Source organism: Buteo buteo, chromosome 21, assembly GCF_964188355.1.
Source record: "Buteo buteo chromosome 21, bButBut1.hap1.1, whole genome shotgun sequence".
Lineage (NCBI taxonomy): Eukaryota > Metazoa > Chordata > Aves > Accipitriformes > Accipitridae > Buteo > Buteo buteo.
In genome coordinates this window covers 22,308,150-22,336,063 of record NC_134191.1, presented here as the reverse complement: position 1 = coordinate 22,336,063, position 27,914 = coordinate 22,308,150, and the positions used below count along the sequence as shown (strand labels likewise).

Below are 27,914 nucleotides of genomic sequence, written 5' to 3'. Positions count from 1 at the left end.
TAGGATAAAGAATAACTTGTTTACTTTGTGTACAGTTAGATCTACTCATCCTCTATGTAATTAAGCAATGTAGTAGCAAAGGCTTTAAGCATATACTTAATTTTAAGCATAAGCTAACATTTTATGTTACTAATTCTGAGCTTCAAAAGTAAAAAAGATGCTCCATTGCCCCACTGGATCTGATTTTGTTTTCCCAAAATAAAATACAGAAACAAATGCATTTAAATATATATCCAACAAAGCTGGTATGGGATAGCCTGGTATCTAAAACCACTTTTAACCCTGTACTGTAACAGCTTTCCAATGATAGAAGATTGTGTGTGTATATGTGTGTCCATGCACAACATGACAAAACCTGAGAACTTGGCCCAGACCATACTGCATACAGAGCCTTATTTTTCCCATGTTTTCATTTTCTGTAGCTTAAATGTGTGCATATTAAATACGTGTGCATATTTAGGTTGCATTTAAATAGATTTTTCTACTTTTATCAGAGTATATAAAATGACAGATTTGAATTTGCAGAAATTTTCACTATGTTTATTTAAAGCTGCAACATTTTTCAAGAGATAAGAGACTCAAAATATGGACCTCATTGTTATCAATTAATGCTGACATCCAGAAATTTGTTATTTGTTACTGGCAAAAACACCATGACAGCTAAAAAGTATCAGTATACCTAGGAAAACTTTAGTACTGTAGCAAATGCTCCTTCGCATAAATTGCTTTTAATTAAGGTATTCCACAATCCTATGAAAGATTTGAATGTGCCGTATTTATGAATAGCTGAAAATTTCAAGTAATAACTTGCTCATCTGTTTCACAAACTACTGCAGATGTGGCTGCATTTGACAGGCAGATTTCTTTTTAAGCATTCACTAACCTTTGAATCAAACATTAATCTGCCCAAAAATACTAGAACAAACCCCCACTTTTTAAAAATTTCAAAATGTTGTTATAAATCTGCAGAATAAATCTGACAGATTGGTGAGGTGTAACAATGAACTATGTATTAAAAAGCTATACAATTAGTAAAGAACTGCATAAATACTCTGTTGAATTAGACTTACATGTTCTTATTGATAGAGCATCATGTGATTCTTGTATTTTTCATTAAGTATTGATGTCAGAACCTCTGCATTTTGGGCACCCAAAATACACCTGAAATATTCCAATTGTTGCAACATGTTGAGCACCATTTCTCTGAAAATAAACCTGCCTGACAGTGTCTCATATTGGGCCTTTTCAAGTATTAGACCCTTTTGTCTTTGCTATACCCTTAAGGTTTTCCCTTGATACTCCCCATAATATATTTACATATGCAATATTTTAAGGATTCCTGAAGACAGAGAAAGGCTTCAAAATCAGAGGTACAATTATCCCATTATTCCCTTCCACCCCATATGAAGAAGATAATGATTTATGTTTTAATTCATTCTGAGAGCTAGGAGAAGTCAGTCCTGTCCCACCATATACATTTTAAGCAAGGAGCTGAAAAGTAGACCTAGGTGTGCATTTTGCAACTGAAATTTTCTCAGAAAATCCCAATTCACTAAAACATACCTCATTTCTATGGAATTTGGATTAGGAAAGGTTTCCCTGGTTCTGGAAGATGAACAACCAACTGTAAATACCCAATTTAAAAATAAAAAACAAATGTTTTTTCTTTGCTTTTTCACTGGCATTCATTAGGTTTGTGTCGTTGTATTAGTAAATCAAAACTTTCCCTAAGGGTTATAATTTGAAAGGACACACTAGTTTGATACTAAACAGACATTATATTGCAGTCATAAAATACTAACAGGCCAGAATAACCACTTTAAAAGGCCCAATCTCTAATTTTCCTCTGCAATGGAGATACCTATCTCTGGGTAGCTTAACAAATCAATCATATATTTTTTTATTTTACTGAATAAACGTAAGTATAACTGATGAGCTCTGTAGACCCATTTTATTTTTCCAAATAGAAATAGACATCAAAGACTGTACCAGATTATGCTTTCTTCTATTAATTAACTTCAGCCCATAACCTAGTAAGGCCTTTGTCAAGATGCAAGACTGTTCAGTTCTTAGTGGCTTTGCTGCAATGGAGAAGATAGGGAAGATAAATTGACTATTTTGATCTTATTGGATCTACCCTTTCAGACTGCTAGCTACAGGATGTTATTGAAACATTTACCACAGCAGAATGAGTTGCTCTGTTTTCTGCTCAAATGTAGAAATGCTATTATGGAGAATCGTTCCCTGGATTAAAGGCTGGTTTGTGTGTGGTGTTTTGTGCCTTGCTCAGTGTGGAAATGAGGGAACTTTGGCTCTGAGTTCTCAGAAGCAGGGTACAGTGCCTGTGGCACAGCAGTGGCCTGTAGCTCAGTGACTTTGCTTCTCTTGATCATGCTTCTGCCCTGAAATGGTTGGTGCTGTTGGAGTAGAAGTTAGCAGGCCAAACTTCCCAAGAAAAGACAGGAAAAGATATAAATTTTCTCCCAGGAGCAACTGCCAAAGTTGGAACCTTAATGGCTCTTTGGGTTCCTAGCAAAAACAAAGTTTCTCCTTTGCCTTTTAATTCCAACAAAACTTCTAATGCATGTCTAAATGCTTGATGGTCAAATACTGAGGGGGGTTGCACTCAAACTGAATGGAAAGGTCAAGATTCTTTTTTCTGCAGGAGTTCTGGAATCTTATTTCCTTGTCTTGCCTGCCTTGTCTCTGTTTGCCTTCCCTCTCTCCATTGGCTAGACAGACAAGACTGGCTTCCTGTCTGTTTGGCCAGCTTTTCACTGAAACTTGCATAAGGAATATACTGCATTATTTTGTAAAGTGACAAGCTTGTAAACTGAGTTCTATCAATTTAAATATACTTTTAATGCTGGCTATGCTGTAAAACAAAATAGCTACTTACAGTCCTGAATAAATAAAAATATAAAAACAAAGTTAGACCTGTAAGAGTCTTCCTGAGCAACTGGAATTTTACTGTTAGTGAAGCAGCCCTTTCTTATTATCTACTTCAAAGTTTTTATTCACTTCACTACATCTTCACTGGATGCTTGTTTGCATCTAGAAGAAAGCTGTGTCAGGATTTCAGTGTTTAGAAACCTGCTTCTTCTAACAAAGAAATTTGTTACCACATTTATTTTGTTGTTTCAACACTGTCCTTTAACTTGTCTAGCTCCCTCCTTCCTTAATGCTTACCTCCCAGTGAATTTAGAGATAACAAATCTATTCTTTCACCATTCATGTAAACCTTAATCCCTTAGCCTTGCATCATAAACTAGATTCTCTATTTCCTTGTTCCTTCCTGTACCTGTGCTAATTAGAGCACATCTTTCTTGGACATGAGCAACCTATATTAGACACAGTCTTCCAGATGGAATGATCCTTCTTCTGACAAGCTGTATTGCTTCATGTAAGATATTTGTAGAATTGCTTAAAGTACTTATTTTATAAGCAGTAGAAAATATATCCAATGAGATTGAGAAAACATGACACAGAAGCCCCAAATAAAATCAGAATCTCCATACACTGGATAAAAAAATTACTAGAAATTCCTGTCCTAACAGTAAGTTAACAAAAATTGCAATGAATCATGGAGAGTATCTACTGTACACAGAGTAATCATGTTATGTGTTTTGGGGTATGTGTAAACTAATAACAGGACAAGATGGGAAAGGGCAAAGTAGCTTAGTCTGAAATGACTGCTACGTAAGTTGGCATCTCTGTAGGTCTGATGCATTAAGAATACACACTCACGCCCAGCCGCAGCAGCAGATGTGCTGGTAGGAGAGGAAAGAGCATTGGATAACGATACGTGACTAGGGCTAGAAATATTGGTTACATCCTGGGTCTGGCTTGTGACGGAGGACTGTCTCCTTAGAGCCCCCTGAAAGGAAGTGCCACTCTTGAAAGTATTGACTACTTCGATCTGTAATGGAGGAAAGAATGAGACAAGTTGCTTAAAGTATGGATACAGTTGCATAACTGACAGGAATAATAATGAAAAACAATAAATCAACCATGTACACAGTTTTACTTCAATTGAAAGAAATACTTTTAAGTGTTCCTTTTAATGTTTTTAGACATCAAATGATCCAAATTTTCTGCCTGGATAAAATGAAACAGCTCCATAGGAGGCAGTGGAGCTGCATCAGTTTAAACAACTAGAAGATTTGAAATAACAATCTTTAAAATTTAAACTATTTTATTTATACATAAATAAAGTAAATAAAACTGGAATACTTGCTATAACTAATCTCCACTTTTTTCCTACTGAGAATAAAATTACTTTTAAATTGCTCTCTGGGTGTTCTTTCAAAGGGAAGAAAATTCAGTCACTTAATTGGAATTTGGGGGGAAGGGAGGGAGGAGGGATGACAGGGACAACACCTAAGCAAACCAAAAAAACCTTTACAATATTCAAAATACAACTCAATTTTGTCTACAAAAACAGGGTTTTCACTATACTAACTTGATAAAATAGAAAGTGTTCCAATATTTTATCTGACTTTTTCTATAATGAAAGTTTGTATAAATTAAGCATAATGAATTAATATCGGTCTTTTATAACTACAGATTTTAAAAGATTAGTATTTTATCTTCATACAGAGCACTTAAAATCACACAGAAAATTATGTGGAACTGGATTGACTTTTGCAGCAATAACATTAAAATTTTCTAATTGTTATTTTCATATGTCTATGGTACACACTGATATATCCATCCTGAATACCTTCCCAAGCGCTTTATTCATCACCGCAGAAGATGAGTTAAAAAAAAGAGCTGAGTATTTCAAGGCATTCCCTGTCACCAGTATAACCCAATAAAAAGCAGGCTCTGTGTACAAATGTAAAGTCAGGGATTGGCAGTAGATAATATCAAGGAGTAAATATATTCCACAGATCCCTACACACCAATACGTCCTCTTTGTTACATTAGTACAACCACAATATGACAAAGTAGCAGTAGTAGTATCAATTAGAAGAATTCAACCAACTACTTATTTGAAGTAACCCACTGTTACCAGATTTGTATCTTGCAACCCAGATTTCTGAAGATACACATCCTAGAAAGTAGCTAGGAGAAGGTAAAGTGGTATATTTATCACTTAGCACAAATCTTGGTGCAAGCCCTCCTAAATTTTCCAAGTTGAAAGCACTGTAATAAATTGGCTAACATTTTCTGCTGTGATCAGTCTTAGGAATAAACAAATTCTATATGGCTTCATCTTTAATAGTATGGCTGTATCCCCTCCCATAATCTTAACTTTGGACATCATTTTTTATTTTCCTGCATGTTTTTATGGGAATAATCATATCACAGCCAGCTGTAAAAGGGAGCAAAGGTTACTACTGTAAAATTGTCACACTGAATTTTTACTATACAAACATGAAACAGCTGATTTGTTCACTGACCCACTATTTGAGAGTCCTGTTTACAACACCCATTTGAATGTGCACACTAATAGACGTACGGTATTTAGCAGTCATCACAAAATTTCAAGCTTTGCTCTCAGTGTTCTCTGCAGCAGACTTATTTTGAATTACAAGTCCAATACAAATATCACAGTACAAAAACACAGTATCAGGTGAGTTAGCAAATGGAATAGGGGTACAAGTGAATCATTAGCTAAGGTTCACATTGGCATCTAGAAAAAAACATATGGCTCAAACCATTGGTTATATATTATATACTCACCTGAAACGTTCACTGTACAAAAGTAAAATTAAATACAGATCTTGGGTTTTCATGATCACCTGAACACAGGTTACAGAGCACTCTTCAAAAGAGACCATTCAAAAAAGATTTTAAAGACTCTTACTGAGAGCATCAAGTGTGTATCACTGTGGAAGACACAGATGATAAATCCTAAGCCAAAGGGCATTTCTAGATGTACAAATGTCTTCCTAATAAACTGAAAGGAAAGACCTTAGCAGAAGAGTGAAAAGATAGGGGAAGATCTGTATTTAATAGTTTCTCCAGAGAACAAGAATTACAGGTGTGTAATTGACTCGTTCTCCTGAAGAAAGTAACTACAGATCTTCATGGATTTAATTCATAGGAGGAGGATGACAACCTTTTCAGAATCTTAAAAGCTGAACATACAGGGCTGTTCTCTGTCTGAAGCCAAGAAAGAAGAGAAGAACTTGGCCCAAAAGTTTATCTTCCAAAATCAGAAAACAACAAAGAAGAAAGAGCTTATAGAAATAAGTAAGTAATGCATTTTAAATTAAGACCTATTTTTTTAATTACAAAAGAATGCATTTATTTAGAACAATTCAAGTTGCTAAAAAGGAGAAAGTAAATGATAAGTCATACATCATGAAAAGTGAGAAAAATTTCCAACAAAATATAGGATGCAACCACGTTTTGATTATAGGCCTTCAGGTAGAGAAAAAAAATACTGTCCTACATTTGAAGCTTATTTGTAAGGTTGGAATTTTTCACCTCGCTCTCATTTTTCTGTATTTTCTATAATCTAGAAGATCCTTATTTTTGATGTACACACAGCTAATAAAAATATGATTAGCAGTTTAAAAAAAAAACACACACAAACAAAAAAACCCCAACAAACAAAGTGGTCTTATTCTAGTAGAATAGTCCTGGCAGAACAAACATTGTTCTGATGTTTAACACAGAACAGATTTTCAGCAAGCATTTCTGTTGTCATTAATGTTAACAGGACCCAGGTCTCATTCACCTAATCATCCAGAATATTATTAAAAAAAAAAACCAAAAAACTGCATGAAATAAAACAGTTTCCACTCCACTTACACTGGGCTACTGCGATGGTTTTTTTTATTAAAAGCTATATGGAAAGCCATAAAATGAGGTGCTAGCTTTTTATCTAAGTTCAAAACCACTTGCCAGGAGTGACTTTCATTGCTATAGGATTTGCATTGGTTCAAGAGAAAAGTTTTAATGCAGAAAGGAATGGAAAGAAAATGCAGTACAGCACCTCTATGTATTTTTTTAGTATCTAAGGAGTAATAATCTTTTTTCAGTAGCAGTTAACATGGCACCTATATATTTTTCAGTTTTTGCTTTTATTCTTAAAACATTTCTAGACAGTTATTTCCCACCTTAAACAGATAAAGCAAAGTGAATTAAAGCAAGAATGAAGCAGAGGAGGAAAGAATCAGGCCCAGTGTTGTAAAAATTTGACATGTAGCTTGAAAAGTTTTCAAATCTCCACACTTCATGATTTTTCCATACTCAAAGGCGAGGTAACTAGAGAAACTTTTCAGTATACAATTTAAAATGATGCAATGATTTTTGGTGTTACTCAGATTACATGGTTTTGCCTGAAGGTGAACTTGCTGAACTTTCCAAAGGCTATTAGATCTGCCAAGATGGTATGATAAGTCTTGTCTCTTCCTTCAGAACGAAGAATTTGTGAGAACTGCAATAAAGACTTGGAAAAATCTGCTGAAAACCAGCAGAGGCTGAAAAGTCCTGTCTTTTATGCAATTTGAGACCACTTTTATATCTTTCTGAAACTTGCATAACTAGAACGAGCCATTTGTGAAACTTCGTATGTCAGTGATCTGAGACTGCTATCCAGTCAGGAAACACTCTTCCATTCAGAGGAGGAGAACATGCATCCATCCAGAGAAGCCCTATAGTATATTTATAAGACAACAAAATATCTAAATGAACAGAAGCAGACAAAAAAAAAAAAAGAAAATCAGAAGTAGATAGCCAGTCTCTTCGACTTAGTTATGTGCATTTTTCATACACCTTTCTTTAAAGTAAATTCATGCATGTCTTCATAGAAATATGCCTGACATTTCAGTATGAAGAATCAACAATGGCAATCCTTTCTCTGGTGTCTAGGTTTGAACCCTCTGTTTTGAGAGGGCACGAAAAAGAAAAAAATGTCTTTAGTACTGCAAAGTTTTTGTCAGTTTGGATGAATTTTTACTGGAGCATTACAAAAGAAATCTGTCAGTTATCTGAAAAACAAACCCCTATCATAGATTCTTTATAACTGTTTAGGAGTGAAGGCTTTTGTTGAGTGCTGTGGCTATCCGTCCAATAATGACTGAATAGAAAATAAGCAAAAATAAAGATAATCTAGTAGACAGCACAAGCGTATGTTGATGCAAACTGGTCTTGTTAGGATTTGAATGATCAATCTAGTCGTGAGAGAGTCTAGAGTTTATTCCTAATCTTACTGTCATCCTCTTATATATATAAAGTGAGGGGATGCTCTACCTTCTTCTTCCGCATCTCCAGAAGTGCATTAGACATCAGAGGATTCTTGCAAATCCTCCAGCTCCCCAAGGATGCTACAGACATCCTCATCTTCTTCCATCAACTCTTCTTTAGCTGGCTTCCTGAGAAATGTAGTACAAGTGTATGAATTCATTTGGATGAGCCATAACACACAGAGCATCCAAATGTGCTCAACTCAAGGTCCATCCAACAATGGATCTAATTTGACCTGCATATAACTTCATCACTCTCCAGTGGACATGTTGGAACTTTTTTGAATCTGTTGGCCCATTTCCTTTTTTCATTATCATTCCACAGATGTGAAATGGATGTAAAAATCAGTCACTGAATAAACAAAATGAGAAAAACAATCACAGAGGCCTCTTGGCAGGAGAGAAGCAATATATCCTACTGAAGATATTTCTACAACTAAGAGCAGAAAGGAAACTAAGAATATGGATGTTAGCAAAGAAACATAATTAAAGTTCATTTTGGTTTAAATAGTATAAAAGAATAATAATTTATCTGTGAATTAAATGGTCAAAGAACTAAAAGCTACCTCTCAGACTAGAAAAAGAACTGAAAGGATGTAATTTGCTTTTTTGTGCTTGTAGCTGTTTGCACTCACCACAACCAGAAAGACATCCTGACAGAAATGCCAACAGACAACACTCCTCCTATAGCCATCAGGAAGAAAAGAATGCACATTTAGAGGTCATCTTTTCATAAAGATCACCATTACCTGGGCACCTGTTTGTCACCTTTTTACTGTGACAATTTGAATTTTCTCTAATGATGAGTGCTCCTGACTCAATAGAGTCAAGACACACAACCTCAAAGCTGAAGATCCGTATTTAATTACTTACCACAGAACCTTGGGAATTTACCCAAACCCTTAATCTCTCTCATGGTAGTTTCCACTCTCTTTATTTTTTGCTCTGCAGATGCACTAAAGAGACCTAACTGTCCTAGTTTAAGTTAACTGCGTTCCCTCATCTTTTTCTAAAATGCATGGCTGCCTCTCTTTCTCCAGGAAAAAAATGTATCAATTTGTAGATGGGAAAAGGAGAAAGTACTGTTTATCTTAAAGACAAAAATCAAAATCTTCTGAGATAAAAATGTTTTTTAAAAGATTCTTTAAAGGAGAAAATATTTTTCTTAATTATTCACCTCTTTTTCTTGTAAGCATCATGTAAAACATTCACATCTGATATGGTGAGTACATATCTCTTTCAGAGCTGCTCTCTTCTGCAAGCTGGCACAAACAGTTGATCTTAGAAAGATCAAGTAGAGAGCACTAGAGTGCTATAAAACATGCTACTTCACTGCAATGAAAAAGGCAAAATAGTTCAAATAATTTTTTTAGCACTACAGGACAAATTTTACTAGATATCCTAATCTGTACTATATTAGCACCATGATGCAGTGCAAATATTTAGTACCTAAAAAAATGCCATGGATTTTTGTATTTAGCAAAAGTTGGGTTTTTTTTAAATAAAAAGATAGATATGTCTAAGAAATCATCCATACTAGCCAATACATACATTTCAATATTTAATGGATGCTTAGGCCGTTACTACTAAAAATAAATCCAGAACCACATTTTTCATCACCTAATAGGAAAGAAAATAAATTCCTTTTAATCATAATACATATATGGTAGTGCCAGAACAGAAAAGATTTTTATTTTTTTTTAATCAAATGATACTTTTTACTTTAGACTCAACAATTTAAATTATTCTGTTATTGCAGAAGTGGCAGCAACAATGTATTTTTGACAAAATAAAACAGTATGTTTTAGAAAGCCTTCATAACATTTTGCTAGCCATTGGCACAGTAGCATTTTCTAAGCAGCACTATTTTATGAGCTGTCATCACTGAAATAGAATGTCCATTCACAGTTCTTAAAAAATGTATTCCTATTTTTGCATATTATAATTTTATAACCTTTTCACTTTATCTCTTCTGCTGTACAAACACACCTTTGTTCAATTCAGCTATTTTGCTTTTTCATGTGTTCCTCCTTTGAAAACAGTAAAACAATTAACAAGTACCTTCGTTCACAGGCACAAACACTCTGTAGCTTTCCTTATAACATTATCTTGCCTTGATCAAAGATGAAGCATTTTTTTTCTAGACGATGTGGGCATTTACTTTTAGCATACCTGGGTTTGGATTCTGTTGAGCCCTCTGAACCAGAGAATTTGTCCACGTCGAAGTTCTCTCTCTGCATGATCAATTTCTTCAACATCTTCATTGAGTTCTTCTTCAGGGACCTCCTCCTTCTCAGTGAGCCTCCCTGCCTCCTTTAAAAACTTTAGCCTACTTGTTGGGATGGTTGCAATGACCTAAAATTATAAAAAAGTACTGAAAACATAAGCCTCATTCAATAACAGTAGTATAATAATCTGCTAATTACAAAAGAATGCTGATATTTTAATGAGATGTATAATCTTTCAGGAAAGCTCAAATAAGCATATTCATAATAGTACTTTACACTTATACAACTCCATTTTAGTCCAAAAATACTTCGTTTACTGTGTAAACAATTAGCATTATTTCAATCATTAAACCACATTAGCAAAACACAGCTATGGAGCAAGTTTAAGGCTGGGAAAAATGTTATCCTTTCGCAAAAAACTAAAAGTTGATGTAAGTATTCAATTGTAATTATTTAAAGAAAACTTATCAAGACTGATATTTCTGCAATTAGTTTGGATATTGATAATGACTTATAATAATCTAATGTATGTTAATGTTAGCTAAAATTAGTTGCACCTTATGCTTATAAATCTTCTCACACTACATTGGTTCAGGTATGCAGATTCCCTTTGTTTCAGCAAGTTGAAATGCTTTTCTCAGCGTTTATCAAAAATGAGGTCTCTGAAAGTGTGGTTTTGACTGTCTTACTGTTGGACTTCTTATAGGGTTATCTCTTACTCTGTGTTCTTATTACTAATAAACTCTGATTAACTCAGCCCCTCTTCTTATACTGTTTGTCCACCAAAGTGGTCCTTGGAAATAATACAGGACATGGCTAATAATCTTAAAAAATTCACAAATACTATAGTTAGACAATGTTATAACACAATTGTTTTAAATAAATCTCAGTGTTACCCTCTTGGGCAGTCATTTTCTCTTTGTTCTGATTTCTTTTGTCAGCTTGAAATATGAGCAGATGGCTATTTAAACAGGATTACCTGGAACATATTGAATGCTTAAAAAAACCCCGACTCCTGCAAAGTTAACTATTAGACCCATTTAGTAAAAAAGTGCTGCCATTTTTTTTTTGTTTGTCTTTGTTTCAGCAGTGAGCAATCACATCTCTGAAGCCCAAATGTGTGAAAGATGGAGATAGAATTCGACAGTTGCAGGAAAGTTGGTGAGGATGTATCTTACAGTTTTGGAAAACTGGAATGGATATAGTGAAGACACATGAAAAGGCACCAGATATTTTCAGAATGAAAATAAACTGTTGAGTTTGCTGAGGGTCTCCTTGAACTTCATGATCCACAACTCCACTTATATTATTTTTAAAGACAGATAAAGAAATGTCAAAATAAACCCAGTTTGTATGCTACTACCGAACCTTTTTAAAATGCATTTTGGGTTTTGAAAAACAAGATGTAAACTTGGGAAATTAATGAAATGGTGTGACATGAGCAAAGACAGAACAGGATAGAAAAAGAAAAGGTAAGTGCTAGTCATTTTAAATACTTACTGAAATTCCTTCAGCTTCCCAGCTTTCAAAACACTATAATGCCAATACTTTACCAAAAGAAGCTACTTGAGACTGTTTGGTATCTGATGAAACTGATGGCGATAAAGTACTTGCAAGACAGTACACATAGAAACAACTGTATTTGGTACTGATTCTGTGCAATAGAACATACCTCTCCTTCACGACCTCTCTTAGCCAGGCTGATAGATTCTGCTCTAGTTCTTTTCTTAGGGTCTTATGTGTCTTTTTGTTTGTTCACTTGTCTTCCATATCTGCAGATACCTGCCCAGCTCAGGTAACAGCAGACTCAATAGACTGGAGGTAGATTAAGGAACTAAATATTATGCCCAGGAAAATTATCACAGTTTTTAAAAGTGATCAATAATTCTGGGAATGTAACATGAAATATTTTAGAAAGACTTGGTTTTCAGAAGTGATGAGGGCCACCTTTCAGAAAACTGTCCCTCAAAGCATCTCAGATTGGATTCCTAGAAATTACATCTTAAATCACTTCTATAGAAGTGCCAGTGTTAACATCCAAACTTGGAAATCTTGATTGGTTTTAGTGGTTCACAAGAACAGCAGGTTCAGGAGACTGATAAAACAAAGGGATAACAAATTTGTTTTGTGCTGAACTAGAATTAGTCACAGCAAGAGAGAAAAGGCTGAGAAGGAAGAGAAGAACCTCTTATTAAAGGAAATTAAGTCTCTTTTACTGTAGAGCTCCATGAAGAGAGGACTTGCTAGAGCCTGTAAATCATGTAAATAACGCAGTTTTTTAGCTTGTGTTTTTCTTTTTTGGTCACTAAATACTGGCCACAAAAGAAAGATCTCCCCACTCCCCCCATTTCCTTTATGTAAAATTGTAGTCTCTTCAGTGATTAAATTGTTGAGGTATTCTAATACCAGTTTTAATTTAATGGCTAGGCTCTTGCATTAAGGCTTGGGCAACTATGTCCATCTTCAAATAGAAAAGAGATGTTGGTATTATTCTTAGTTTTCAATGGATATGTAATAACCACACATAACAAAATTTAGAAGCCAAGTAGCACATTGATCAAAGGCTGTGGGAAAGTCTTCACAGCTGAATAATATAATAAAACAGCTAGGATTTTTCTCCCTTTCTCTGCTTTTATTCTCCCCTCTCAAAGTTGGTATTTTCCAATCAGTTGAAAACAAATCTTTTCTTTCCAACAATTACCAAACTGATTCTAGGTCTTCCTCCTGCAAGGTCATAAATCAAATCCCATCCTCAGGTAATAATTACAGTAAAACAATCTAATAGTGGTGGTTTTCAGCAACATATGCATTAAAAGCTGTCATGACTCTGAGCTTATTTCTTCAAAAAAATCTGAGGCCCCACTGTCCAAAAAGGTTTTTTTTTTTCCATAAAAGAACAAATAATCAGTTTTGAAAGCTAGCATCTATTCATTATAATTCCTTCAGAACCATTCCAGTATTCAATTGGAGTTGGCAATTTCTTGCCTGTTTCTTCAAAGTGGCAAACTAGTCGATCTATATGTATCTCTACATCTGAGTTGCAAAACATAACTTCATATTTTTCACATATTTTTTTACTGTGTCAGGTGGCATCAACTTAAATACATTAATAATTCATTCAAAAATGTAAAAAAAAATAACATTTGCAATATGTTTATATATAAAAGAATATTGTAGTATTTTAACAATACTGATTGTATCTGTATTATTATTTCCAGACAGATAATCACATAACTTACTTATCTCATTGACACTTGTTTTTACATCTATATATAATTTTATATTTGCTAATGATGACACAGGTTGTAGCAGAATTTTAAAATTACATATGAATTAAACTGCACTTTTCTGCAACTATTATAGGAAAAAATAATTTTTCTTTCATTCCCTGTTCCATCCTTTGCACACAGAATTAGGTGGATGGAGGATCACTGCTGGTGTAGTCCTATGTCAGTAACAAGGCTACTAAGGATTGACAGAATGGCAGTTTCAGCAAGGGAATGAGTGGGTTGACATAGAACTGGAACTTCTTTTCACTTTCAAAAATTTGCCATGGCTGAACATAGACAGGATACATTGGCTACTCTATTGCAGGAAAGTTACAGTGCATTTGCCCTTACTATACTTCTTTTGTGACTAGAGGGTTAGGTTATGAATCAAACGTCTTTCATGAAAAAGCCTAACTGAAGACGACCTTGGTGATAGCACACCCTGCTTAGGAAAAGAAAAGATATGAAAATTAACAAAAATCAAAAGGAACACTGGGCTAAATTATCCTTACTACTATATCTATTCTTGAAGTACTTAGAGAGCACCCTGTATTTCACAGTGTGTGCTAAATACAACATTGTGAGAGATCAAAGAAACAACAGTACAGTAGGATCAGGAGCAATATCAGATCTTTGATTGGTTTATAAAAACAAAAGAAAGAAATCTGCATATTCCTGAATGCTTACCTGACCCCATACAAGTTCTCCTAATCCAATAAATACACACCACATCCACTGGTCAAGCTGCAGGGGAGAACAGCTAAATGGTTTTCCTCCAAACTGGACAATTACTATCTACAAAGAAAAGCAGAGAAGAAAGGGGGTAAATATTTTCTGGGGAAAAACCAAAACAAAACACTCCACCCCCAAAAACCACAAATGCCAGCAAAAAAACCCCAGCAACTTTCAGTCATGTTTCAATTGAGATTTTACTTTATCTTTCTACTTATTACAGCTCTGCTGGTTTGATTCCAACATATTTTACCAGTAGAATAGTCAAACGTATTATTATCAATCTGTTGTTTAGTGGACTGAATCTAAAGAGTACCTAAAATCAATATACTATCTTATATTCCAAATATGTCATTTGCCACACTCTTAGGTGGCACTAAATCAAGTTACCAGAAGGACATTTTTGGAACCCATCCAGCAGAAGCTGCAGAATCCCAGTCACTAAAAAAAAAAAATCAAACCACACAAATTTATGCACACTGAATTAAAGATCAGAAAAAGCCATACCAGTTCAGACTAAGGCTTCCTTAGCCTCATAGCTAACAACAGCCATATATGAATGCCCAGGAAGAAAGAAAACAGGACTGTCCCTGTGTGTTCTCCCAGCTTCTGAATATTCTCAGCTGGGGATATATTGACTCTGACGTAGTTTATTTTGGAATGTCCACTGCATGAGAGATTTTTCCCTCTAATTAACATTTATTGTACACTTATAGACGTGTTATCATGGATAGACTGATAGTATACCAAAATCTAGTCCTGTTGGAGAAAGAGGGTGGGAAAACCACACACCTTGCAGCAGGATAACCAACACACACTGAATCTGAGCAAGTTTCAAAGCCTGATTAGACTGAGAAGGTTTTGCTAACTGAAAATCAGTTATTATTGATATTTTGCAGTAGTGCTGCTGCAAAACCAGGAACCTGAAAGCACAAGCCAGAGATTTAAACTGTCAAAGGCTGCAAACCGGAAATTCAAAGTAATTTGTCCAGTCTAAGATACAAAATAACACAAATACATAAAGTGGTTGCTTTCTTGTGTTAGTGAGTAAACACAAACTATGAACACAAACTCATTCCATGTGAAGTCCAAATACACAGAAAGAAGGAAGGGGACAGAGAATGGAAGGCAGTAGATAGGAAACGGGAAAATGATTGGAGAGACTAAGGAAAAAGGAGGAGACAAAACAAAAATTGTGAATATGATGCTAAAATTCTAAGAAAGAAATTACAACTCCATATTGAGAAATTTCTAAATAATTTATAGTAGGTATGGCATATTTTAATCCATATTCCTTCACAGTGAAAATTATTTATTTATTCTGAAAGCAGAGAAAAGAATTAAAAAAAATGAAAGAAAGCTATTGCTTGTCAGAGGGCAGCAGTGGTAACTACCCTTTTATTTCTCAAGCTGTTGTAAGCTCTCACAGAAACACTTTCTGATCCTTACTGAGGATGCATTGTAATAATCTCCATATTTTTCACTTGGAAAATTTGGCCACTGCTGCTGCCTTTTTTTCTTTTTGGAGGGGTTTAGGAGGAGGACTAAATTAAACTAACTAACAGTTAATGGAACTATTGCACTCAAAGATGAAATATCAAAGCCAATTAGTCTGTACTTCACAGAAAGTGTAGTAGATACATATAGAACTAAGAAACCTTTAAATATGAAATAAAAACACTTCTGTAATCTCCCATTATCCATCTACATAATCCAAGCTCCTGGAGACAATCTCTTTAGCATGAAATGCTTGGCTCACACATCCAGCTATTAAAACACACGCCAAAATAATAACTACTTTTCTGACATTGCTTCAGCAAGCAACATTATGCAAAGCTGTATTTCCACAATGTAATAAACAAAGTGGAAAATTAATAGAAAGATTAACCTTCTGTTGTCCCTAGAAAAAAATATCTGATTTTAAAAAGATACTTAAAAGCAAGTAAGAGTCACAGCCTAAGTACTCTTATGCTACAATGTCCTTTTTGATTTACTGTGAGTGCAAACCTAGTGCTTTGAACTGTGCACTTAAGTATTTCAGCTACTAGGAAAGCAGGGAAGAGGGAGTAAAATCAGCAGCTGATTCAGAAATGTGGCTAGCAGCTAGATGACACTTTTCCTTCAGCCAGACAACTGAGTACAGTAATGCCTAGAACTAAGAAAACATCCTCTAACACTATCCATGATTAAAAAAAAAAAATTAGAGATGATTGTAAATTTGTCAGGCCTCTCCTAAAGGCATTTTAGTTCATGGTAGTAAACCCATGGTTTTGAACTAGCTGTTAAAAGACCATCACTATCAAGTTCTACTACCAATCACTGGTGCCCTTTCTCCCATACTCAGTTTGAGTGTTTCCCCTTTCCTGTTTCAAACCACTATAGCCCAGATTCAGATAGATCTATCCTCCTTCTTACTCCTTCCATGAGAAAGGTCCCAATACAGATAGCTTCCAGGATGCCATTCCAGAATTGAGCAATAATGTCAAGATAGAAATAGCTCAACTCTAAGCAATTGTGAGGGCTGCAGTAGACTTCAAAAAGGTAATGTCAAGCAGTATCAAGTACAGGATAGATGACAGCAAATGGATGCATACAGGAGCAGAAGAAGGACTTAGAGTTCATACAGCAGAAGAACTACAACTGTTTGGGAAAAGTGTGTAATTCTGTAATTATGTTCACATATGACTGGGACAGCAAACTCACAAATGAGATGGACGTGAAGAATTACTACCAAGAAGTAGTATTACCAAGAACATCAAGTAGCATTTGGCAGTGGCATTTAACCTCAGAAGAACAGAGCAGCGTTAGCTATTTGAAGGCTAATTTGTTTATTCATGGAGTAGTAAATTAATGTAAAATGCTTTGTTGCTATTGTTTGGTATACTATTTAATAATTTCTTCTAAAAAAATCAGTTACAATATCAACAAATCATGATGGCAGTTATGATTGTACATCTTCAGAATAATTTAAGATTTAACCTAGTTATAATAATCAAAATTTATGCTGTATTAGTATGGCTACATAACATTTTTCATTACTGACAATTGTATTGATTGAGAAAATATGTGAAACCAGGTAGTTTACTATTAAGTGTGCTTCCTACAACATTTAGATTAAAAAAAAAAAACACACACACACAGAGAAAAAAAGTAAGGTAAATTTCTGATGAATAGTTACTAATTCTTGCCCAAATCATTACCTGAATAGCAAATGTACCCAGTACAATAGTGCAAAAAATAGGATTTCTGAAGATGCCATCAAAGACATTTCTTTCACCATGGATTTTCCGTGCATTGATTTCATTGAAAAGCTGCATCATGACAAAGGTGTTGAAGATAATGGTGTAATGCTCTGAAGGAGGAGAGTGAAGTGGTGCATTCCTCCCACTGTCAATCTTAAACATTTTCTCACCTGGGTATAAGACAAAAATAAAGGTTTCCACTAGAATAAATTAATCAAACTTAATTTTACATTTCCCTTGTTTGCTTTAGCTAGTTGCCTCCTGTGCTCAGTTTTACCAGCTTTCTTTCTGCACTTACTGTAATACAGGCAGAATTTATAACACCAGTGAGCAAAAGACATCTAAACTTCCTGAGCAAGAAGCTTCTCAAATGATGACTTTTATCTAATAACTTAGTATACCTACACAAATAGTTTTCAGTAGTACTTTTTCTCTAACCAAGTGGTAATTATTCTAAGTCAATTCTTTCTGACATATTGAGCACTTGAGACCATTGACAGTATGTTTGCGATTTTCTACAATAATTAGAAGCAACTACTCTTCAGCAGTTTTTACCAATTTGCTAATACAGTATGGCATAACTCTTGACAAGCATTCAAGGATATTAATTATAAAGAACACAGACTTTCCTGGTTTTAAATAGATTTGGGTTTGAGTATTCTGCTAGTTTGCTTTGAGAGCACACCATCAGGCATTACTCTTTATTTTGATAATTTTACTATCACTTTCAGATCTGACCAATAAAAAAAGCAAGATACAACCCATAATGAGTAACTGTAAAAATGAGATAAGTTTTGAAAAGATACCTGCACCTAAGGAACCTCTTTTCTGATAGAATCATAGAATGGTTTGGGTTGGAAGGGACCTTTAAAGATCATCTAGTCCAATCCCCCTGCCACAGGCAAGGACATCTTTCAGTAGACCATGTTGCCCAAAGTCCCATCTAACCTGACCTTGAACACTTCCAATGATGGAGCATCCCCAGTTTCTTTGGGCAACCTGTTCCTGTGTCTCACCACTCTCATTGTAAAAAAAATTTCTTTCTTATGGCCAATCAAACCTAGCCTCTTTCAGTCTAAAAGTGTTGCCCCTTCTCCTTTCACTACAGGCCTTGGTAAAAAGGCTCTCCCTGTCTCTCTTATAAGACCTCGTTATACATTGAAAGGCTGCAATAAGGCCTCTCCAGAGGCTTCTCTTCCCCAGGCTGAACAAGCCCAACTGTCTCAGCCGTTCCTCACAGGAGAGCTGTTCGAGCTCTCTGATCAGTTTTGTGGCTTTTCCTCTGGACCTGCTCTAACAGGTCCATGTCTGTCTTATACTGGGGATACCAGATCTGGATGCGGTACTCCAGGGTCACAAGAGTGGAGCAGAGTGGGAGAATCACCTCCCTCAACCTGCTGGCCACAATTCTTTTTATGCAGCCCAGGATACGATTGGCTTTCTGGGCTGCAAGTGCATGGGCTGCCAGCTCATGTCTGATTTTTCATCCATTTTCTTATAAGCAAAGTTTACAGATAACATACAGTTACTGAAAGAGTGCATTGTCTTAAAAGTAAGGATGGGGCATTCACATGAAAGCGTAAATAATGAATGAAAACTAAAGACTAAAGAAGATTATCACAATACTACTCATTTTCATAACCAGTGTTTTGTTCATAAAACCAAATTAAAACTTGAACATTTTTCTGCTATTCCACTAGCATTATATTCAGAATTTCTGAAGAAAGAAGAAGAAAGGTTTCCTCAGGTTTTCTCCTGAGGTTGTTAATTCCGTCAGCTAAGTTAACAGTGAGTGCTTTTTTTGCCTTGGGATATTTGAGCAGTTCATCTTCAAGTCACTGGTTATAATGAGCATGTTTCCAAAGAAAGAATTTGGCTTATAGTTTTTTTGACAGAAAGTAGATTATGATATCACAAATATATCAGTAACACAATATGAGGCCACAAAACTTTGACTGTGAGAAAGCAGAGATTTTTTAGAAGATTGTACATCTCCAAAGAGATAAGTATTGGAAAACATTCCCCTTACTATATATAAAAAATAAAGGAAAAAATTAATGAAAGCAAACATATACCATCATTTTTTCTTTCATAGATACACACACACACATATTTATATACACACATTACATCAATTTGCTTTCATTCATACACTCACAAACACAAATATATGAATAATACTTTCCTCAGTGAGAGTACCTCTTCTTAAGTCTCTATTATTGCATCGCATCACTTAATTGGCAAACCAGAATATGCCACCATTGTGGAATGGCAGTGGTTAAACCCATACCTAGTTTTTATTTCCAAACACCTTCCAAAAGGCATTATAGTACATCAACTTTAGTGTTTATTATGCCTAATTGCTGAGATTAAGATTTTTTTTTTTATACTATAGTTTGACAGAACTAGATGGTGATTTCTGATGTGCCTGATGTATCAAAGGCATTACTGTATGTTCAAACACAATGTATTTATTGCCACATCATAGAAAAAATAGAAGAACTTGATGTACTAGTCTCTACAGAAACCTACTACAAAAAAATGAAGTATTAGTTGATCAAAATATAAATAATTCTCATTCATTTGGAATGTATCGAAAGACTGAGTTTAGAACATCATCTCACTGCAAAGCTGAGCCTCGTGGAGTTTAAAAAGGAAAAGACCGCATCTCCTAGGCTTATCAGAAAATTGATTGGGCTGCGTCCTTCAAAGTATGCATGGGTTGTCTAGAGACACACAGAAGTAATTAGAATACGGTGAAAAAGCCTGGTTTTCTTTTCATTTGGGCTCAGTATAAAGTATTTTAAACCATAGAACTCATCAAAAAGCCATTAAAACTCCCCATAAAGTTCACAGAAGTTCTCGTTCCAAGACTCATATCACATGAATTACCAAGTCCTTCTACACCCATTTCAAAGAATCTGAAATTACCATTCCCTTAGACTCACTAGACATTCTTAAAATACACTGCAAGCCTAACAATATTACAGACCATCTCTCTTCAAAACCTGGCAATTATTTTGGTTTAAATAGCTCCACTGTAAACAGACCATCACGTCCTTTGTGCATTGCAAATAAGCAATTGTTTGTTAATAAAATAAGCCAGTTATTGGTAAGGTGGAGCAAGACTCACAATGGAGCTCAAAAAATTCCTAAGAAACATAAATTTACATTTACAGCTTATATGGAAGTCTGTATATAAAGAAAAAAATCTGAAAGACAACACATGTAATTTAACAATGATGACATAGTGACAAGAACACAATACCCAATCAATAAAATTCCTTTCAGCAAGTTCACTTATTATTGTGGAGCAACAGAATCTATTATTAGCCCCTACTATTCCCTGCAGCAAGAAACATTCCTCCTCCTTCCCTCCCCTCTCCAAAATACAACCTATAAAAAGCATCCATTGCTAGCAAGGCCTGAAGAAGAGTCCAGTAATCTAATAAATTGGATTTTTCCCCTTCTAATATCCATTCTAGATATTAAATGTCAAAACAGAGTGTTATTTGTATCACTTAATATTTGCTTATCTATACCACTTAAGATCAGCATTATTTCTTGACTATGACAAACATTTTGCTCCCAGTTAGAGCTTCTCCAGATATTGGTAAAACGGATCTTGATTTTTGTTGTGTCTTTTTAAATTCATTGTTACGTGACTACTAAAGACAAGTCTCAAAATGAAGTTTCAGTATAGAAGAAGCAGGCTAGATACTCCGATTAAAATGTAACCTTCTATCCTATGTTTTAACATAAACTTTTGCCAAAGCCCAAACCCACATTTTGTTAGAAGACAAAAAAGCTCACTGTTGCCCTTCCCAATGTAAACAACATGTGAAAGGTGACTAAATCCCTCTAGTGCATCTGTTGTGTTTCCCCTGCTGTTTCTGATCCCATTAAACAGCTCGGTCCTGCTAGCTGTTTAACTATGACAGACTTAATATATGTGCATTAAGTGGCTACATTTAAAGCATTTTGACATGTCAGGCTACAAGACCTAGATGCTTCTAAACTAAGCAACAAGCCTAACAAACTTTCTTACCGACAAAAAGAAGTGTAAATATGAGAGTAAGCTGATAAACAGCGTGGCCCAGAATGTTCTTCATCATGGTACGGGATATAAGAGGTTTGTTCCTGCCATATGGCTTTCTTAGCAATAGAGCCTCTGTTGGAGGTTCGGTGGCCAATGCAAGTGAGGCAAAGGTGTCCATAATTAGATTGACCCACAACATCTGTACAGCTTTTAGAGGAGAGTCCTGTGGAGACAAACCGGAAAGTTACATATTTCCTAGAAAAATAATTGTCATTTACTATGACTTCGTTTCGTTCTGTGTGACTGCAAGTAGTGCTGAAGACAGGATACTGAAATACATGGACCTTTGGTCTGACCTACTGTGACCTTTCTTATATTTCTTATGCAAGACCAGAATCACAGGAAGCACAGTGATCTGAGCAAAGATAAATTATTTCTCTCCAGTCATTTAAATCAGGAATATTTACAATCACACAATTCTCAAAAAGCATAACATTATCACTTTATAATACATTTTACAATACCCTCTATTACTTCATGCATCGTGCTTAAATTTTCAGCTGAATTTAGGTAACTAGACAATACAAGAGGGAGTTTCTTTTCTGGAAGATAAATTATACTGAAACAATTTAAAAAGTAATAATTCTTTTTACTATAACCTACTTTTCTTTCAGAAACAGCTTGATATTATTAAAAATTTATGAAACAATTACTGAGACATTTTAAAACATCTTACTTAAATAAGACCTTTTAAAAACAATAGTGATGAAAAAAATGCCTGATACTTGAATTTAAAAAAAATTCTGAAACTCATTAAACTATATCAAATGTGCAAAAGTGAGAAAATCTTTATTATTTTACTGGGTAACAGGATAGCATATTTGAAACTACGGAACTGGGAAGACAAAAAAAAAACCAACACAACATTACTACTTGTCAGGATGAGTATTTATTTTCTGAAGCAGATCGCCCACCGCTAGAAGGAGCTCTTTCCTCACGTAATTCAAGAAAGAGTCTATGGTCATATTACAGAGGACTTTACACCATGTTTAAAATAAAAAAAAAAATAAAACACCAAAACCCCAACAAAACAACCAACCAACCAAAAGTAAATAAATAAAGCAAACTAACACAAATCTCAGGAGAACTCTAGGTGACTGTCATAAAGTTTTGATTTGTAATTCATTGGGGCAGCTGTAATGATAGATGGATGCAATTGCTTCAAGCAGCCATATCAGGAAAAATGAAGTACGTTCTTTTTTCGTATCTACACAATCTCCTATACCTTTAGACTGAATACAAAAAGGACAGCATTAGTAAGGTCTGCTTCCTGTTTCAAACAGACATTTTTATTAGGAAAATATCTCAAAAGTAATAAGGTAATAAGGTATCAGTATGACAAATTTTATAATGGAAGGGAGTTAATCTACAGTGTGAAAGTTGGAAGATCAGAGCTCTGTTTTTAAGCATTACATTGCCACGGTGCTGCAGTAGTGAAGCAAAGGAATTTATGGAACAGCATACAAGCCAAATCAAAGCAAATAAAAACACCTTATGAACTCTGCCCTTTTCTTCAAAGGGTTAAATGTTCATTTTTAATGAAATATTATCAAATCATGAGGGCCAATATCCATTCAGTATCCCAAGGACATATGGAAAACAGGGGTAAGTGATTTGGTCTCTTGTGGATCTGGTTTATATTCCAACCCTCCCTTGAGATAAAATGTTTCCTCCTGAAAACATATTTTTAACACTCCTACATTTACACAAACTTTGATCCATTTTATTTACAAAAGAATAGTCATTTTTGGCTTATTCAAAGGGATGGAGAAAAGCAACCTACTGTTTCTAAGTCTTACAGGTTGGCTATACCAGGGAAGTGAGGAAGATTAGCATTAATAGATTCTTGACCTCTTGGTTATGGGTTGCATTAACTGGGCTTATCTGGAGAGTTCAGCTCATTCATTTGATATGCAGCTGAAGAAACAGGAAATGTCTTTGTCTTTAGAGGTGGCTAAAAAACTAAAAGCAATCAGGACAAACTTCGTTCCAAATTGAGACCTCAGTTATTTTTATTAATACTAATGGTCAAACAAGGAGAGTACTTGCACTAAAAGCAGTTTGTCACTAGGGCTCAGAGACCCTAGAATTGGACACAGTATATAGAGAACAAGGAAAACATGTTTGCTACTGAAGAATTCTCCTTATCATATTTTTACCTCTCTAGTTAATAAGTTTTCTTGAGAAACATGCTCTGCTTTGAGATGTTACAATAGCTGAATTTCCGCTTCATGTGCTTCTATGTCAATAAAACTGAATTTGTCTGTTACGCTTAATAGAGTCAAATATTCAGAGCCTGACACATTCCTAGCACAACAAAAAGTCAGATTATTTCAGTCTCTAAATCACACAACTGTAATTGGCAGTCATCAGTTTTGGCAACAACATGTTCTCACCATTTCACACTGCCAATCACCTTGGGTGGCTATGGTGCCCCTAATAATTATCTATTATTGGCAGTGCTACACTGTTCAGTCAAGTGTGAAAGCTCATTCTAAGCTGAAGCCAAAACATTAAATACACATTAGTCTGGGCAGGCAATGGAATGAAATTTCCACTGCAACTCTATCTGATTCCTGACTAGTTGGTGGAAGCTGAGGAAAATACCTATCAGCTAAAGAGCTTAGTCTTCTATTACAGATTTTAGTCACTTATGCAAGTGGGATGCAAATTCAATGTTCTTTTCACTGCATTTTAGCCACTAACTGACCAGCTAATAATTCTTAATTCACTTCCTGAAAACTTTGGGGGTGAGAGCTGTTCAAACTGCAAACCACCCAAAATCACCACTTATTTGTCAAATTCCTTTCCACTTGACCTTGGAATAGGTTAGCATTGGCCTAGAGGTAAAAGGAAAATGTCCCTTAAATCAAGTGATGTTACACTTCATCTTGGAAACACTTAAAAGTACAAATCGCCAAAGGCTGGAAATAAACTACAAATCTTTTGTGACATGCAGAGCCTCACAAATTTTAGAGCTTGTTACTTTTGATTTAGATGACAAGCTGTATGGGAATAAAAAGGTATTTTCACCCTTACCTCTTTACTCCCACTTGTCACAGAACACATGCATGGATTCATAAAAATGAGCATTTCTGATAGGTCAACTTTATATACATCAATGCAAAAAAATATCAGCCCTCGCTTCTGCTGGTAGATCACACTGTCCACTAGTTGTATGGAAGTGGCATCGTCAGTTCTACTTCCATGCCTCTAAGCCTTCCCAGAACAAAGCTAAACAGCACACACTTTGATTTTATATTATAGCTTTTTCAAATTTGCCAGTGCTATTATTTTAGGATTTGCAAAATACAGTTCTGCAGTAAAACATTATAACCATGTAAATTACTGACTTATACATGTAAGTATAGATCACCCTCATTTTTTGAACAAGGTCTGTAAAAACAATAAGTGATTCATGCAGTAGTTCATTGCTACAGTGCTTTTTAATTAACATTTAATTTTCCAAACATAATGTCCTATAGAGTCACTGTTTTCAGTTCCTAATGTCTGCTAAAACATTAAGTCTTTCTCAAAGCACAAGAATAATAATTTGAATGTAAAATGTTAAAACACAGTCTTTGTTCTTCTCTTTCTTTAAATGCAACCTTTTTGAACAGTTACATTGCCTCAGCAACTGGAGACACAGACAAAATCTGGCACAGAGATAAACCTGCCTTCTTTATAGTTCCAGTAAAAAACTTTCTATTTGACTGAACTGCAATTTAAAATCTTTATTTTGTACATACCCAGATTATTTTTAACAGCTCCAAACATAATGACCTAATATTTTCTGGGTACTGTGTACATGTTGGGGACAGGAAACAGGATGAACCTTCTGACTTTGTAAGGCACATATAGAACTCTGTATGATACCTAGCGATGTGGAGCAATGACTCATTTGAAGTACAAAATTCACAATAATTGTAGGCAGTTCTTCCAAAGAAGAACCCTCACTGAGTCAATCAAGGGCTCTGCAAAAATGTTATTCGGAGAACAAAGTCAGAATATTAGTGTTTATATCTCACTGGAAAAAGAAATTATTGGTTTAACCTGAGGTAATGGGTGCTAAACAGTAAGGACAATTATACGCAAACTGGTTGAGATAACCACACCCTCATCATTTTAAAAGTATGCATTGGGCAACGCAGAGAGAAAGAAGCAAGAGGTAGATGAATTAGATTAATTGAAAGATAAGATGAATTAACACAGCTCAGCTGCATTGTGCCACACAAACTGCACTGACATGGGACTAGCAGAAATAATAGCTGCGAACTCATTGGTGGGTGATATGTACACACTGAAGACAAAATTAAGAGCACCTATGCAGCCGCAGATTGAGGGATCCTGATTCAGCTTTTAATCAGAGACTTTTTTAAGCTTCATGTTCTTGTATCACCTAGATCTCAGAGTGCTTTACATAACGGCAGAACCACAACACAAAAGTTCATTATTAGTTGAAATCAGAACTCTTGGCTTATAGATTGAGCTGCTGTAAACTGAAACAGGGCCCACTGTAAGTTGGATCACTGTGAGGGGCAGCTCAGGTTTGGCAGCAGCTGCACTAAGCTTGCCAACAGGTGACACTGTCTCTGTAATTCTTATACTGCTTAGAATATGATTTCTGTCACCTTAACATGACTTAGTGCTGAGACCCATGACAGAGAATAGCAAATGACCATTTGCATTGGTCCCGTTTAGTCTGCATAATAACTTCTTTAATAGCCCACTGCTACTCTTTATAATCCTGATCTAACATTGGAGTAGCATGTAGGGTCACATACACTTTGTACGTGTAGTTGAACAACTATTGAAACAGCAAACAAGGACAAAATAGAAATAGTTGATATGGTAGATATCCTAACAGCAATATCTTGCTGAAGCAGGCATTGGGTAGACAAATAATAATATAATATTTGCTTAAAATAAACAGAATTGAGTTAAACAGTAGTTCCTTGAAGTGGAACTGGCAAGGACACTGATTTTATTTATGTATTTGAGAAAAAAAGCAGCAGATTCTTACAATGACCAATGGTCACAAGTTCTACCTAATACTTTTCTTAAGCCTCTCTCCATGGCACTCCTAAGGTGCTCTGGACCAAACAAATCAGCTCCTACTTGGCAATGCATTCTCTGGGTGCTCCTTGGAGGTCTAGTTTCACTCATAACAGTACTCACACAGTTGGACCCTTTCATTAATATAAAGTTGCTGTGGTTTCACTTGGAGTCCTGCAGTGATACAACCACATACACATATTTACACATATACCGATGCAATTGCAGGATCAAGACTGAATAAAATTAAGTCTATTTAGTTGCAAAGCACAAGCCAAGTGTTAAAAAAAATTAGTCAAAACAAAGTTTTTATTATCTTTGTACTTCCTTTAAGCAGAAACAGTAGAAACACCAAAAAGAGTAGGTAAGTATAAAAGAAGTGTCATACTCAAAGTATCCCAGTATGCTGGTTCTAAATTGCAGAACAGATTTTTTGAGATGTGACATTAAGTAACATTTCTATGTTACTACCTACACAGAATTTTTCTCATTCTAGATTTGATGAAATATCACCAAAAAGATCGCCTGTGTAATATTCATTAACCTGATTATTAATTGTGGACTAAAATTATATTCTGTGTGTCAAAGAAAGCCAAACTGACTACCTAAAAGCAAAGTAAAATTCAGTCCAATGTGGACCTTCTTTATATTTATTTTGAAGGTCACAGAAAGCTGTGGTACCTTTTGGAAACTATAAATTTTAGCTTCATTTGTTTGTTAAGAACTTATATGTTTCAGTCAAAATAGTGATTTAAGACCTGTGTACAGTTTTGCAGACTTAGATCTATGTGTGTGCACCTAGCCTGTTGTACACAAGATTTTTCGGTATATTCATGCATTTTGTGCTATTTTCATAGAGCTATTTTCACAGCAAACAGAGAGTACAGTATGTTCTCAGGTGTAATTTTTAGTAAAGTTTATGAGCCAAACAAACACAATGCCCTTTCACTGGCTAGAGTCTTTAAGTCAAAGCCTAACATAATGGGAGACAGTCCTGAAGGGCAAAGGGGTCCAGGAGGGATGGACATTCTTTAAGAAGGAAATCTTAATGGCTCAGGACCAGGCTATTCCCACGTGCCACAAGACAA

At 35.2% G+C, this 27,914-nt stretch overlaps 1 protein-coding gene across 9 annotated transcripts in view; it reads right to left on the bottom strand.

Moving 5' to 3' along the window:
• Positions 1-27,914, bottom strand: part of ATP2B2 (ATPase plasma membrane Ca2+ transporting 2) — a 440,103-nt gene that overhangs the window by 10,320 nt on the left and 401,869 nt on the right. For 4 of the 9 annotated variants that reach the window (XM_075053370.1, XM_075053376.1, XM_075053369.1 and 1 more), the window contains 5 exons: positions 21,721-21,934; positions 17,631-17,842; positions 14,386-14,493; positions 10,374-10,556; positions 3,833-3,919 (listed from right to left, as the gene is read on the bottom strand). In XM_075053370.1, the coding sequence (XP_074909471.1) occupies positions 3,833-3,919; positions 10,374-10,556; positions 14,386-14,493; positions 17,631-17,842; positions 21,721-21,934 (804 nt within the window). Of the gene's footprint in view, positions 1-3,747; positions 3,920-10,373; positions 10,557-14,385; positions 14,494-17,630; positions 17,843-21,720; positions 21,935-27,914 lie in introns of all 9 variants that reach the window. The other 5 variants (XM_075053372.1, XM_075053375.1, XM_075053373.1 and 2 more) reach the window with 3 other exon arrangements.